Source organism: Pinus tabuliformis, chromosome Q (genome assembly GCF_031772625.1).
Source record: "Pinus tabuliformis cultivar Carrire ecotype Pingquan chromosome Q, CPIR1, whole genome shotgun sequence".
Classification (NCBI taxonomy): Eukaryota; Viridiplantae; Streptophyta; class Pinopsida; order Pinales; family Pinaceae; genus Pinus; species Pinus tabuliformis.
Window position 1 is genome coordinate 569,072,778 of NC_142296.1, and position 13,980 is coordinate 569,086,757.

Sequence of the window (13,980 nt, forward strand, 5' to 3'; positions counted from 1 at the left end):
TGTTTCATGCAAATAATTTGAGTTACCTATTTGAGATGGATATTCCAAGGTAGTGTCCTATTAGTTGTAGCATATTCCCATCTGTACAAGTGGTGCATGTAGTCAGAGATTGACCTAAGGCTATTGTGCAAGTCCTTGGTGTGAAATTCCTAAAAAATAGAGACAAATTCCCAAGGAAACAACGCAAGGAAATAGGATTTTGGGAAGGCTTGAAATTGGCTAAGTGTTAGGTGAGGTTGATTCAATCAGGCAGAGGGACAGATTATACACTTGCAGGATGTGCTTAACCTTGAGAAAACATTGTATTTCTTCTTTATTCTCTAATTAATGCAATACATATAGTAAGCGGTTTTGAGTAGTTTTTTCCCCTTAGATAAATCTATGTGCATGTGTGATGTTTCCTTTTGCATGTCTATGATTCTTGTTATATATGGTGAATTAACTTCTACATATGAGTATATTAGCTTCAAGTTTTGTGATTTAGTAAATTTCATGAGCAATATTGAATCTACACATTAATTGTACACAGCCTTTAGTCACTTTGCAAAGAATGGAACTAGGGACGTGGTGGAAATAATAAAGGGAATAGAAAAGTGTCAGGCTTGGGAGCTCTGGCCTTGTGTCTGGCCTATGGTTATTTCACATAGAAACGAGACTGATGATGCAGCGTGATTAGCGAAAGGAATTCAGCCCGCAAAGGGTTAAACAGGATAATCATCTAGGTGAATGAAGAGGAACGAGAGGAAAGAACAAAAAGAATATTATCCCATCACTTGAGGTGACAAAAGGTGTTGGGTAGGTTACAGAGTGGTATCAGAGCATCCAAGTTCAACACTGGGCTTGGATGGGCTTATTACAAGCAGGAAGTCAGAGCCATCATTGGACTCTATCATGATCAAGTAGCAGTAGGGACTCCCCGAGGGGGAGGGCCTTATACTAATTCTTTTAAAAAATAATAATAATAAAACAAATGTTTAGGTGTTAAAAGAAGGTTGTAAATGATTATGTCGTGCATGATTGATGCATTCACATTGTACTCTAGTTGTGTGGCATGGTTGAGTATGTGATTGTTTAGTGCATCATCATTGTTGGTCATTTGGTGAGCCTTCTATGCTTGGACAAATATGTATGTGACCCTTAATATGATTCAAGGAACCTTGGGAAAACTCCCTATGTTGTTGGCATTATGTGTATTTATGAAATTTTGTATTTATGTATTATAGCTAATTGAGACATGTGTAATGGCGGAACCCTAGGTTACCATGGAGACCTGGACCTGTTACCCGCAGCAATGGAAATGGTTTTCGCTGGAGGTTTTACCACACGGGTCTGACCACGTTTTATGAATACAATATTTGTTTTGACCTCGTGAACAACAGACTTGTCGGTTGTTGTCTTTTGTTTTGGAATATCGTCCGTCATTTTAGCGAACATCGTTTTCACAGTAGTCTACCATTCCCTGGTTATACGGAGGTCAGATAACTATCAGTTAGCAATGGTAGAAGAAGACCTCGTGGACTACGAGGAGGACCCGATGCCAGAACAGGAGATTTGGGCACATCAAGCTAGACCCGACATGGGCCCCTGGCAGATAAAATCACCTCGGATGACAGTTGCACTTCAGGTGCCGCAACACCCGCCCTCCACCGGAAAACGGCCCCCCCCTGCTGTCATCGTTGAAGACATCCCCGGTTTGGAATGCCCTCCACTCTCTCCGGCCACATTGAATATGCTCGGCACCAGTCTTCAGGCCTCGCCCACCTTTGACTCTCCCCTGACTCATCTTCTGCACCTTTCCATGCCTCTGAACCCTCCCTCCTACTCTTTCGCTCTAGCTGGCCCTTCAAACCCCTCGCACCCTGCTCAATCCTTCGCACATCCAGGCTCGTGTAGTTACAACCCTCACTCTCCGATAAGATCTGGGTGCTTCAGTTCACCCATACCAAACCCTAGACCTACATTATCTACCCAGCAAGGCTCCTCGAAAGCGTGCAGAAGTTTACTTAGAGAACATCCCACGGGCCGTCGCACGGACAAGCCCAAAAAGGGCAGGTGCCTCAGAGCGGTGGACACAGACATAAATTTGACCTTTGGAGAAGACGTCCCTATGGCTGACGCTATGGACACGGCGAGGAAGGTTCTTGTTGGACGAGTTCGAGGCAGGAACTATTCGGTGGAGCGTCTGCGTCAATGGACCATGGAGATTTGGGGTTCTTTGTTGAAAGAACTTCCAGTGATTAGGGTTTTGGCTAGAGGTTGGTTTGCCCTCCGCTTTCATAGGGAGGAGTATACGGACTTTATACTATCGCGCTACTGGCATATAGAGCTTGCTCCTGTACTACTTAAGAGATGGGATCCTCTTTTCGACCCGGAGCGTGAACAGTTGGGAGCAAGACCTATTTGGGTCAGACTTCCTGGTTTGCCCATGCAGTACTGGACCCCTCAGGTCTTCAAACGTATTGGCGACGCATTGGGGACTTACCTTGAGCACGATCAGTCCTATGAAAAGACCGGAATTATGACTATGGCAAGGATTTTGGTCCATCTTGATACCAGGGAGGGACTTGAAGAAAAAATCACACTTCACAGGAGACATTTCTCTCGCAGACAGCTCCTGGACTATGAAGGAGTCCCATTCCGATGTAGGAGGTGCCACAAAGTGGGTCACCTATACAAGGACTGTCCACTACTTTCACCGGCGACAACAGAGACCTCATGGGGGACTAAACATCATATCTCAGAGGAGCCGAACAAGGGAGACCAGCAACAAGGACAGGCACCACCTGAGGCTGCAATTGAGACTACACAGAAGGCAAAAAATTGACAAAAGACTCCAACCTCTCCTCCTCTGACTCGCTCCAAATCTACTGCGGAAGCGACTCCTCATCCGGGTAATGAATCTATTCCCATAACCTCTATACTTTTATCAGATGTTATGTTTACTTCTTTGCTTTCACCAATGACACCCCCTACCACCTCCCCCTGTTTTATCCCCACCATCCCTTGCTCCATTTTCCCCCCTCCCCCCACATTCTCTACTACACCTACCTCCCTCCGGGGTTATTCTACTCCTCCTTCTCATACATCCTCCCCATCTGGGGTGAGATCTCATCCCTACAACCTCAGATCCAGATCTCGACAATTATCTCCTCATTTTGGTTTGGGCCACTCCCCCAGAAGGACCAAAAATAAGCCCACCAGAGGGTGCCCATCCAAGATCAAAACAACCATCAGGACGGCGGTGGCTGATGTAGCGAGGGGTCGACAATCCACTATTGAAAGGGCACTTAGAGCAATTGAGCCCTCTATCCCTGTTTCCCCATGATCTGGCTCTCCTACAACTGCAGGGGACTAGCCAACCCCAAAAAGAGATTGGCTCTAAAACGTCTTTTACACAGCTCCAATTGTGACATCCTTCTCCTTCAGGAAACCCTTGGCTCATCTGACATCATTACCAGAACCCTTCACTCTATCCTACCGGGCTGGTATTTTCAGGGTTTGGATGCGTTTGGCAGATCTGGGGGTCTAGCTATAGGAATCAACCCTAAAACTGTCAAGCATATTTCATCCTGGGGCGGTATGGGCTTCATTGGTATGGATTTATTTGCAAGTGAGCTGGGGATCCAGTTAAAAGTGATAAACATATATGCTCCTAACCAGAACAGACTTGAGTTTTGGCACAACTTATTGGATCATAATCTTGTCCCGGGCACCACCATTATTGGTGGTGACTTAAATTTTTCATTGGGTATGGAGGAATCTTGGGGACATCACTCTCAGATCGACTCTATATCGGACCAGATGAGCACACTACTGGATACTTTTAAACTTGTTGATGTTCCCATGAACAAGAAAATGCCCACATGGCATAACAGGAGAATGGGTGAGGCTGCCCTGGGTCAGAGACTGGATCGCTTTTTGATTCACGAAGATCTTCTCCGTACCCTACCCTTATACAGGCAATGGGTTGGTACTGGAGGCCTATCTGATCACCTCCCCATATATCTACAAATCTCTGGCCCCTCCAAAAAGCCTCGTGCCCCCTTCAAATTCTTTACTGGATTCCTAAAAGACCTGGAATACATCAATCTGGTAACAGAATATTGGCGAGCACAACCCCCTCTCAGGGAGTAGAGAATGGCAGCAGATTTATGTGGTCGACTTAAGAAACTCAGGACTATCATAGAGGAATGGTCTAAGCAGAAAAAATTGAGAGATGAACAGAACCTAAAGGACATCGAATTGCAGATAGCCTAGCTCACGAATGAATTGGGGCTTGGGTACTTAATAGATGACACAAAACTCCAACTGATAAATCTGGAAAACCAAAAGGCAAAGATTCTTCTTGAAAAGGAAGAACAGTGGAGGCTGAAAAGTAGGGCTATATGGCTACAAGCTGGAGATGGAAATACTAAGTTTTTCCACAATTTTTCCAATGGCAGGAAGGCCTCTAACACCATTTGGCAGCTACCTTGTGAACAAGATGGATGGGCCTCTACCCACCCACAATTAGCCAGGTTGGGGAATACTCATTTCAAAAATCAATTCACTGCTCCGGCAGCCATCACCCTCCCGGACATCATTAACCTGGCTGGACACTTCCCTAGGTTTGTTGATCCGGATGATGTGGAAGACCTGATACAACCTGTCACTATGGAGGAATTGGAGGGCACACTCAAATGGTTCAAGAAGGACAAGAGTCCCGGTCTGGATGGCTGGCCGGTTGAATTCTACACTGCTTTTCTGGAGCTTCTGGGACAGGACCTGCTGGCGGTCATTGAAGAAAGTAGAATTACTAGGCACATCCACCCTCCCCTAAACTTCACCTACTTGGCCTTGATCCCTAAAACTGACTCACCAACCTCTTTTAATGACTTCCATCCTATATCACTTTGCAACTGCCTGTATAAAATTATCTCCAAAATCATAGCCAACCGCATTAAGCCCATTTTATCCAACCATATCTCTCAGGAGAAATTTGCTTTCCTCCACCATAGACACATTCAGGATGCTATTGGCTCAGCCCAGGAAGCCCTACACTCCATTAAGCTCAAAAAACTCAAGGGACTTACCCTCAAAATTGATCTATCAAAGGCTTTCGACAAAGTGAGTTGGTTATATATCAAAATGATAATCACTCATTTGGGTTTTCCCCCGGCTCTCAACAACTGGATCATGGGTTGCATCTCCTCTGTATCATTTGCCATACTCATCAATGGGTCAGCCACTACATCCTTTAATATTGACAGAGGGATAAGGCAAGGCTTCCCATTATCACCATTACTATTCCTCTTAGTTATGGAAGGATTGAGCCGGCTGATTGATTCAGAAAAAAGAAGAGGGGGTCTCAGAGGACTAAAAATTATGGATCATTTCAATCTGACACACCTACTATTTGTGGATGACATATTAATATTCTTGAGTGGTGGTGTTCTGGACACCACATCAATGTATGAGATTCTAAATCTCTTCTACAGAGCAACGGAATGGAAATTAACCGAGATAAATCCACCATCTCTCTATCTGATTGTACACAACAGGAATCACTGCTCTCCCTACAAAAATTTCCATTTCATACTACTGAGCTGATGGAGGGGCTCAAATATCTGGGCTTCAGGCTAAAACCAGATGGGTACAAAATTATTGATTGGACCTGGCTTATCACAAAAGTGGAGAAAAGAATAAACTACTGGTGTCACAGGTTCCTCTCTAGGGCAGGAAGATTAATTCTTATCAAATCAGTCCTAGAAGCCACCCCGGTTTACTGGATGTCACTGGCCTGGATTCCAAGAGGGGTTCTCCACAGAATTCAACAAATCTATTGCAAATTTCTTTGGAATGGAAGAAAGGAGGGAAAACCTTTTGCCTGGGTTAAATGGAACAGAATAGCCACTCCAAAAAAATGGGGAGGTTGGGGCCTTAAACTTCTTCCTGCTTTTGCACAAGCCTTGGCTGCAAAACAGAGCTGGTTATTACTAAAGCAAAAAAGTCTATGGTCTGAGGTTATCCTACATAAATACATTTGGCCATCAACTATCATAGACTGGATTAGAAGTCCAACCTGGAACAGAAAAGGCATCTCGGTGATCTGGAGGGCCATACTTAATACTCTTCCCATTATCAAGGATGGACTGTTATGGAAAATTGGAAATGGAGCATCAGTTCGCATTGGAATTGATCCCTGGACTGGAAGTGGAAACTCTCATCAGCTTCCAAATGGGCTGATAAATCACTTAAACAATAGAGGCATTATGTATATTGAACAGATAGGAGATCAACAGAACACCACTTTTCTTACACAAGCATGGCTGACTGGACAAAACTGGAACATCCCCAATGAATGGAACAGAACATGGCAAAACTACATTCAGGCACTCACAGAATCACATGTTAGACTAAAGAATGAAGCGGATGAACTCATATGGGCACACTCAAAATCCGGACACTACTCTTCAAAGCAGGGCTATGATACCATTATTGCAGATACAAAACTGGAGGCCTTAAGGAGTTGGTGGGTATCAATTTGGAAATTAAAAGCCCCACTGCGCACCAGACTGTTGATGTGGAATATTCTAGAAAATAAGATCCCCACTGGATCCTATTTAAAAAAGAGGGCCTTTTTGGGACCTACCTAGTGTGTCCTCTGCCACCAAGAGGAGGAAACGACCCAGCATCTCTTTCTCTCATGTCCGACCACCAGGAACATATGGATACAAGTTCTACTAACTCTAAATCTGAATATGAGTTGGCAGGGTGCTGATATCATAACGGCATGGGACAACTGGTGGGGTATTGCTGTGGAAAAAACAAGAAACCTCCCCCTTCTGGTCTCATGGCACATCTGGCTCAAGCGAAACATCATAATATTTGAAGACAAGCCGGTTAACTGGAACCTACTCCCTCCGAAAATCTGTGCTGCTTTTGAAGAACTACCAAATGATGAGAGCCAAAAAAGACCTAGGAATATTAGACAGGAACAGATAAACAAATCAATACCTTGGGCCTATTTTGATGGTGCTGCTCAGCAGCATGGCTGTGGGGGAGGCATATGTTTTTACCTTACAGAAACACACTATTTCCATATTAGCATGGGATTGGGACAGGGCACAAATAATCATGTTGAACTGATATCTCTTCGCCACCTGATTTACTTTGCCATTCTGCAACAATGCAGAAACATACAAATTTTTGGGGACTCAAAGATTGTGACTGATTGGTTTAACAACACAGCTATCTGTAATGCATACTCTCTGAGATCTATTATGGAAGAAATTGTTTTTTTCAAAACATTCTTTGATCAGATTTCTTGCTCTCATATTTACAGGGAACGAAATGAAACTGCAGACAAGCTATCGAAAGAAGCGACACATCGCCCTCTAGGAGAGTGGATGATCGCTGAACATACACCTGCAGAACCTATCACTACTTCCACAGGCCATACATCGACGGGAGATTACAGAGGGGCAATAGCCCCTAATTATCAGCATTTTGTTTTTTGAAATTTTTGAAATTTTGATACAGTTTTCTTATTTATGAGCAAATGATTGTAAATATGGACAGCACATACACACCCACGAGGGTGAATTTTTGAACTTTTTATTGTGGTCTTGGACCTGCACAGTACACCCTTTGGGGTCTCATTGTAAATATTTAGTTTATAACAGTGGATAGACAGCCACGATACAGCATATGCCAATGGGCATCTACAACATGTAATTTCACCAATGAAATTATGAATTTTCTTTCAGGGAAAAAAAAAGAAAGTTGGCATGATTCCATGATTGTTTGAGCTGCATGCCATGGTTACCACCATTGAGTATATGTGTGTGTGTGTATACACTGAGTGGATGGGAACACCCAATGGCTCGTATATGATATAGGTGCCTCAAGAGATCAAAGGTATGTTGTTGCACAGCGTTCAGGAAGCCAAGTGATTAATATATACTTGGCTATAGGTATTTATTATAGCAACAAGTATCACGGTTAGTTATTGAACATTTGCATAAGCAGAGTGCATGCTGACTAGGATAGTGTTACGAAATGTGCTAACTTGAGTGCATGCAGGTTCTATAATGCATCCATGACAAGTATGATAAATGTCAATATAACCTGATATTTTTCTAACCAATCCTTTGAAGTTGCAAATGCCATGGTTTTTGTTGACCCTAATAAGAAGGTCGAATTCTTCTTGTGTCTAAGAAGTTGATTAAAAACAATAATGTGGCCTCAGTGGGGAGGATGATTTTAAATAGTATTGATTGAAATCTACCTTTTGCTTTGGCATAATGATGATTATAAACAATGTTAATACACATGTGTTGCTAAGTTTTGAAAACAAGCTTATGAATGTGATAAAGGTGTACTAGTTTATGACATGTATTTGATGATGATATTAAGGATGTGCCACAGCTACAAAAGTAAATCCTTTTCCTCTAACATGGTAAGGATGACAACCGAAATATGCATTGTTAATTTATTTTATGAACTAACAACTGAGTGTATGTGGCAGCACATAACAAGACTCAATGGTAGCAAAAGAAACATGTATTGTGGCATGGTGTAGTAGGATATGAACCAAGCCCATCGAGAAAAAGAAAGAGGTACATCCCTCCAAAAGAAAAGAACCCTCATAAATTTGGAGGTCAAGCTCAAGGACCTAGAAGATGAGCTAAAAATATGCAGGCGAAAGTTAGAAAAATCACCAGGAAATCACAAGAACCGATTGAGTAGAAGATGAGTCACAAAAGCAGTTGTGGAAAATGAAATACCAAGTTGAATCATCTAAAAGGAAAGATGGTAGTAGCAGGAGGCCTCGTGATGATGAAAAGGAGAAGGAAACACCCTCTTGTTGGTGTTGTGGAAAACAACATCGGAAAAGGGACTATCCCCATGGGAAGAGAAAGAGAACAAATGACCCCTGTGAGCCACAGGGACACCCAACAACAATGCAAGATGCCGAGAAGGAGGAGGGGGCACTACCTCAAACTCCTTGACTCATCTGTGTGTGTGTGTGTGTGTGTGTTGGGAGATTCCTTGTGAACTTTTGGGGAACATAAGGCTTCAAGTTTGCTGCTAGCCTAGTAAAGAATCCATGAGCTGCTCTAATTTATAAGTGTGTATGTTGGCTGGAAGTGCCATGAATATTGGACTCATGGAGATGGAGTGAATTTGGGGACTTCTTATTTTATGCTTGTGTGTTATGGATTTATTTGCTTCTCAATTTGATATCATTTTGTTTCAGACTTGTGCATGCCAATGTTGGTTTTTGTTTTTGGCTATCATGTTAGTTTTGGTCTTGATTATCATGTTGGTATTGGTGCTATTTACGAGATTGTTTTACTTGTTATTTTGTGAACTACTGCTATGGTGAATTTCATGTCCTTTTGCAATAACTGCCTTTGTTTTCATCTTAAATTGGTTTTCAATCTTTAAATTTCGAATCACATGCTTGTGGATCTCAGAATAAGGAGATTGGAGTGGCAAGAAGGACACAAAATCCTAAAAGAGGGTAGTGATCAATAGGCATGAAGGAGAACATGCCGAGTGAAGTTCCAAGTAGAATGGAATTCTATAGGGAAATGGACATGAACAGAACAACAAGTAAGAATGAAAACAATAGCAGTATGAAAAGGTTGTATGGTGCATACTTGGCTTCAAGCAAGGAACCATCTAAACCCTAGACCTATTTGGCATAAGCTAATGGCTATTGTGGCCATGATTAAGTGATGTAACAACCTAATGGGCTAGTTGGGTCCATGAGAATAATGGATAGAGATATTTGCAGCCAAGAAAATGGCAAGAAGGGAGTTCTCTTAACCCTTGACTATACCTACACAGGTACTTATATACTACATACATGATTATGTTGATGGATACTTATATATTTCATATGTGATTATGTTGATGGGTACTTATATACTACATACATGATTATGTTGATGGATACTTATATATTGCATACATGATTATGTTGATGGATACTTATATATTGCATATGTGATTATGTTGATGGATACTTGTATGGTGCATCCATGATTATGCTAATGGATGGTGGTATATGGCGTACATGCTCATGTTGATTGATGTATATGTTTATACCCATGGGAATGCCATTTTGTCTAACAGGGTTTTTCTAAGGACTCTTCTTGTGGAAGAAGGACTATGTAGACCTATTTGATGCGAACATGGACGACATGAAAAGAATTCCCACTATGATGAGGAATTTATTGGGAAGAAAAGAGAATTCTACTAAATTATAATCATGTGACTATATCTCTTACGCCATTGCCATGTCAAGTTTAAGAACGTGGGAAGAACAAATGAGGCAGTATGGCCCAGTTCACATTCATAGAGACAAGGTGGTCTCTAGATTAATAGAAACATGGTAATACGCCATGAGAGATAGGGTGGTCTCTGGATTAATAGAAACATGGTAATACGCCATTAGAGATAAGGTGGTCTTTGGATTATTTTGATATTGTGTAATGTGATATGTTATGTGTAGATGTGATTTTGTTGTACATGTGCATGTGTTGTGTGTGGAAATGGGGTAAAGATGTATTACATGCATTTTTTCATACCATGTGTATAAGTGTGTGATGTGCAATGTGTTTAGGACAGGTAGATATGGGACTGTATGGGCTAGTGTGTTTTGTTTATGTGTCATGACAAGCAGGTATGGGACTGTCTAGGCCTGTGTGTTGTGTATGTGTAAAAGTGTTCAGAACAGACAGGTATGGGACTGTCTGGGGCCTTATATTGTGTAGTGCCACACAGACAGGTATGGGACTACCTGGGCCTACACAATATTCCTGTCGACAGAAGACTACCCAGGTGGTAGTGCCCATAATCATCAGATTATGATTGGGCTTAAGTGCTCATCTTGAGGTCGATGAGTCACTTAATAAATTTTAAGTAAAAGTGAAGAGAAGGCACTAGATGCTTGCTGACAGGCAACCAATATGGTGTGTGTATGTGATCAAAGTGAAGAGAAGGCACTGGATGCTTACTGAGGGGCAACCAATCTGGTGTGTGTACGTGATCAAAGTGAAGAGAATGCATTAGATGCTTGTCAATGGCCAACTGATCTGGTGTGTGTACATGATCAAAGTGAAGAGAAGGGATTAGATGCTTGCTGATGGGAAACTATATGTTGTGTGTATGTGATCAAAGTGAAGAGGAGGCACTATATGTTTGCCGATGGGAAACCAATTTGGTGTTTGCACATGATCAAAGTGAAGAGAAGGCACTGGATGCTTGCTTACAAGAAAACGATCTGGTGTGTGTATGTGATCAAAGTGAGGAGAAGGCACTAGATGCTTGTCAATGGAAAACTGATCTAGTGTGTGTATGTGATCAAAGTGAAGAGAAGGCATTGGATGCTTGTCGATGGAAAACCGATCTGGTGTGTGTACGTGATCAAAGTGAAGAGAAGGCACTGGGTGCTTGCCAACAGGCAATTGATCTTGTGTGCATACATGATCAAAGTGAAGAGAAGGAATTGGGTGCTTGCATGATCAATTATTGATTCAGCGTATGCAAAGCAAACATCAAGAAGTAAACCAAGATAAGTATCAATACTTCATGATTTTCAAGATTTTGTTTGTGAATTTAAATTCAATAATTTGATTTATGATGGTTGGTCCATGAGCTAACCTGGGTTGTTGTGATAGGAATTAAAGGATAATTCCAAGTTCACCTTATAAATGAGCCACTAATGAGGTATGATTTAAAATTATTGCATTTCCTTAATGATGGAACTTATGGAGTCATATGTACTATGATGCAGGAAAGCATGAAATCACCCAAATGGGTGGAGGGACTTGGCTACAAGATAATTAGTGTAGTTGAAAGACATCAAATGTGTAGTGGCACAATGATTAAAAAGTTCAAGAGTGGGGCCATTGTGATATACTCTAACCAATGATGTCAATTGATTACCATGAAGCATGCTATGACCGTATGGTGACTTTGAAGGCAAGGACATGCCTTGAATTTGAACTCCTTCTAATGTGAGGAAGCCTTGCCAAGGGATGAATCGCCTGAGGGACTGAGAAGTAGAGAAGGGGATGCTTGAACTTGGAAGGTGAAATACTTCACGGAGAGGGGTAACCATATTTCCTAATGGACTGAGGAGAAGGGAAGGTTGCAAAATGAGTTGGGATTCTTTATCATGAACATGATTGATTGGAATCAGAAGTGCATTGGGATTGTTTCGAGAAGCAATGAGCCAGGAACTATTTGCTGATGGAATAGAAGTGCAAAGAAAGATAGTATTGGATATTGAAAGCATACTACCCTCTAGAACAAAGGAAAGAATCCAAGCCCAATTTTTTGTGGCAAAAGCATTAGGAAATTTCACATAGCCACAAAAAGTGGTTGATCTTATTGAAATTCTCTTTTAAAATTGCTTAGTCGTTTGGAATGCGGCTATGAAAGTGTGACATGTGAATATATGTAAATGATTTAAAGAGCTGTAAATATAAATCTCCAAGGATAGTATGTAGGTGTTGTCTTGAGAGGGAGCTTCAGTTGTAGCCTGATCAGGAACTTTTGGCTCCAAAGGAAGAACCTCAAGAAGTTGTGGAGCAGCCACAAGTAGAGGAGGAAAGAGTGTAGACATCCACTCAAGCAAAGAAATCCAGAGAACGAAGGAAGAAAACTAGGGAAGTTGACATATTATTGCAAGATGCTAGAGAGAATGTGTAAGCACCCACATCACAGCGCAGGTAGAGGAGGTGATAAGTGAGTTTGTAGAGACTGATCCATCCTCATTCGAGGAAGCTGTAGAGAAACCAATATGGGTTAATGTTATGGTAGAGGAATATGATTCCATTGTCAGAAACAATGTTTGGGAAGTGGTCCCAAGACCAGCAAAATAATCAATGGTTGGTTCAAGATGGATTTACAAGGTAAATCATGTAGCAGACGGAAGCATGGAGAAACAAAAGGCTAGATTTGTGGCCAAGGGGTTCTCTTAGGTTGAGGGAATTGACTGTGAGGCGACCTTTGCTCTAGTAGCAAGGTACTCATCCATCAGGTCAATTCTAGCACTATCAGTACATATGGGGTGGAAGATCCACTAGATATATGTGTAAACAACATTCCTTAGTGGATTTATTGAGAAGTAGGTGTATATTGAGTAGCTGGAAGGGTTTGAGACCTTCGACAAAGAGTCCCATGTGTGTAGACTCAAGTGAGCGTTGTATGGACTCAAGAAAGCACCTCGTGTTTGGTACACCAAGATCAATAGCTATCTCAATGACTTCACCAAAAGTGAAGTAGATGCAAACATCTATCACATTGTGGTAGAAGCTAAATTATTGATTATTTTTTTATATGTTGATGACTTGATCCCTACTGGTGATGAGCAGCTGATTAGATCTTGCAAGGAGGACCTTGTAAGAGAGTTCGAGATGAAGGACATGAGCCTCATGCACTACTTCCTTGGGTTGGAAGTATCGAAAGGTGATGGGGAACTGTTTGTCTCTCAGGGCAAGTATGCCAACGAGATACTTCAGAGGTTCTGCATGGACAGGTGCAAACCCATGGAGACTCCTCTAGTGGGAAACTAGAGTAAAGAGGATGCTTCTTTAGGTGAAGTAGTTGAGGCTACCATTTACAGGCAGCTTGTGGGTTCACTTATGTATTAGGTGAACACAAGACCAAACATGTGTTATGCAGTTAACTAGCTTAGTCAAGCAATGGTTAAGCCGACCAAAATATATTAGAAGGCATCAAAACATGTGTTCAGATACCTCAGAGGCACTACTAAGTTTGGTCTTTGTTACAAATAGATAGAGGGAGTGAATCTGGAAGGCTTCACAGATGCATATTCGGTGGGGAGTCCATCGGAAAGGAAGAGCACATTAGGAGGAATTTTTAGTGTTGGTTCAACAACAGCTTCTTGATACAACAAGAAGCAGAGATCTGTGGCACTCAACTTAGCATAAGCATAGTACATGGCTGCAAGTCAAGCAA

At 41.9% G+C, this 13,980-nt stretch overlaps 2 protein-coding genes and 1 pseudogene across 2 annotated transcripts; 2 read left to right on the forward strand and 1 right to left on the reverse strand.

The window, feature by feature from the left end:
* Positions 1 to 1,422, reverse strand: part of LOC149220726 (putative serine/threonine-protein kinase At1g01540) — a 91,501-nt pseudogene extending 90,079 nt beyond the window's left edge.
* Positions 1,423 to 3,579: 2,157 nt separating this feature from the next.
* Positions 3,580 to 4,134, forward strand: LOC149220727 (uncharacterized). The gene has a single exon (XM_089387179.1). It carries the CDS (start codon positions 3,580 to 3,582, stop codon positions 4,132 to 4,134), a length of 555 nt encoding a protein of 184 aa, XP_089243305.1.
* A 1,352-nt stretch (positions 4,135 to 5,486) lies between these two features.
* LOC149220728 (uncharacterized) lies at positions 5,487 to 7,499 on the forward strand. The gene is made up of 2 exons (XM_089387180.1): positions 5,487 to 6,515; positions 6,753 to 7,499. Exons 1-2 carry the CDS (start codon positions 5,487 to 5,489, stop codon positions 7,497 to 7,499), a joined length of 1,776 nt encoding a protein of 591 aa, XP_089243306.1.
* Positions 7,500 to 13,980: the final 6,481 nt, after the last annotated feature.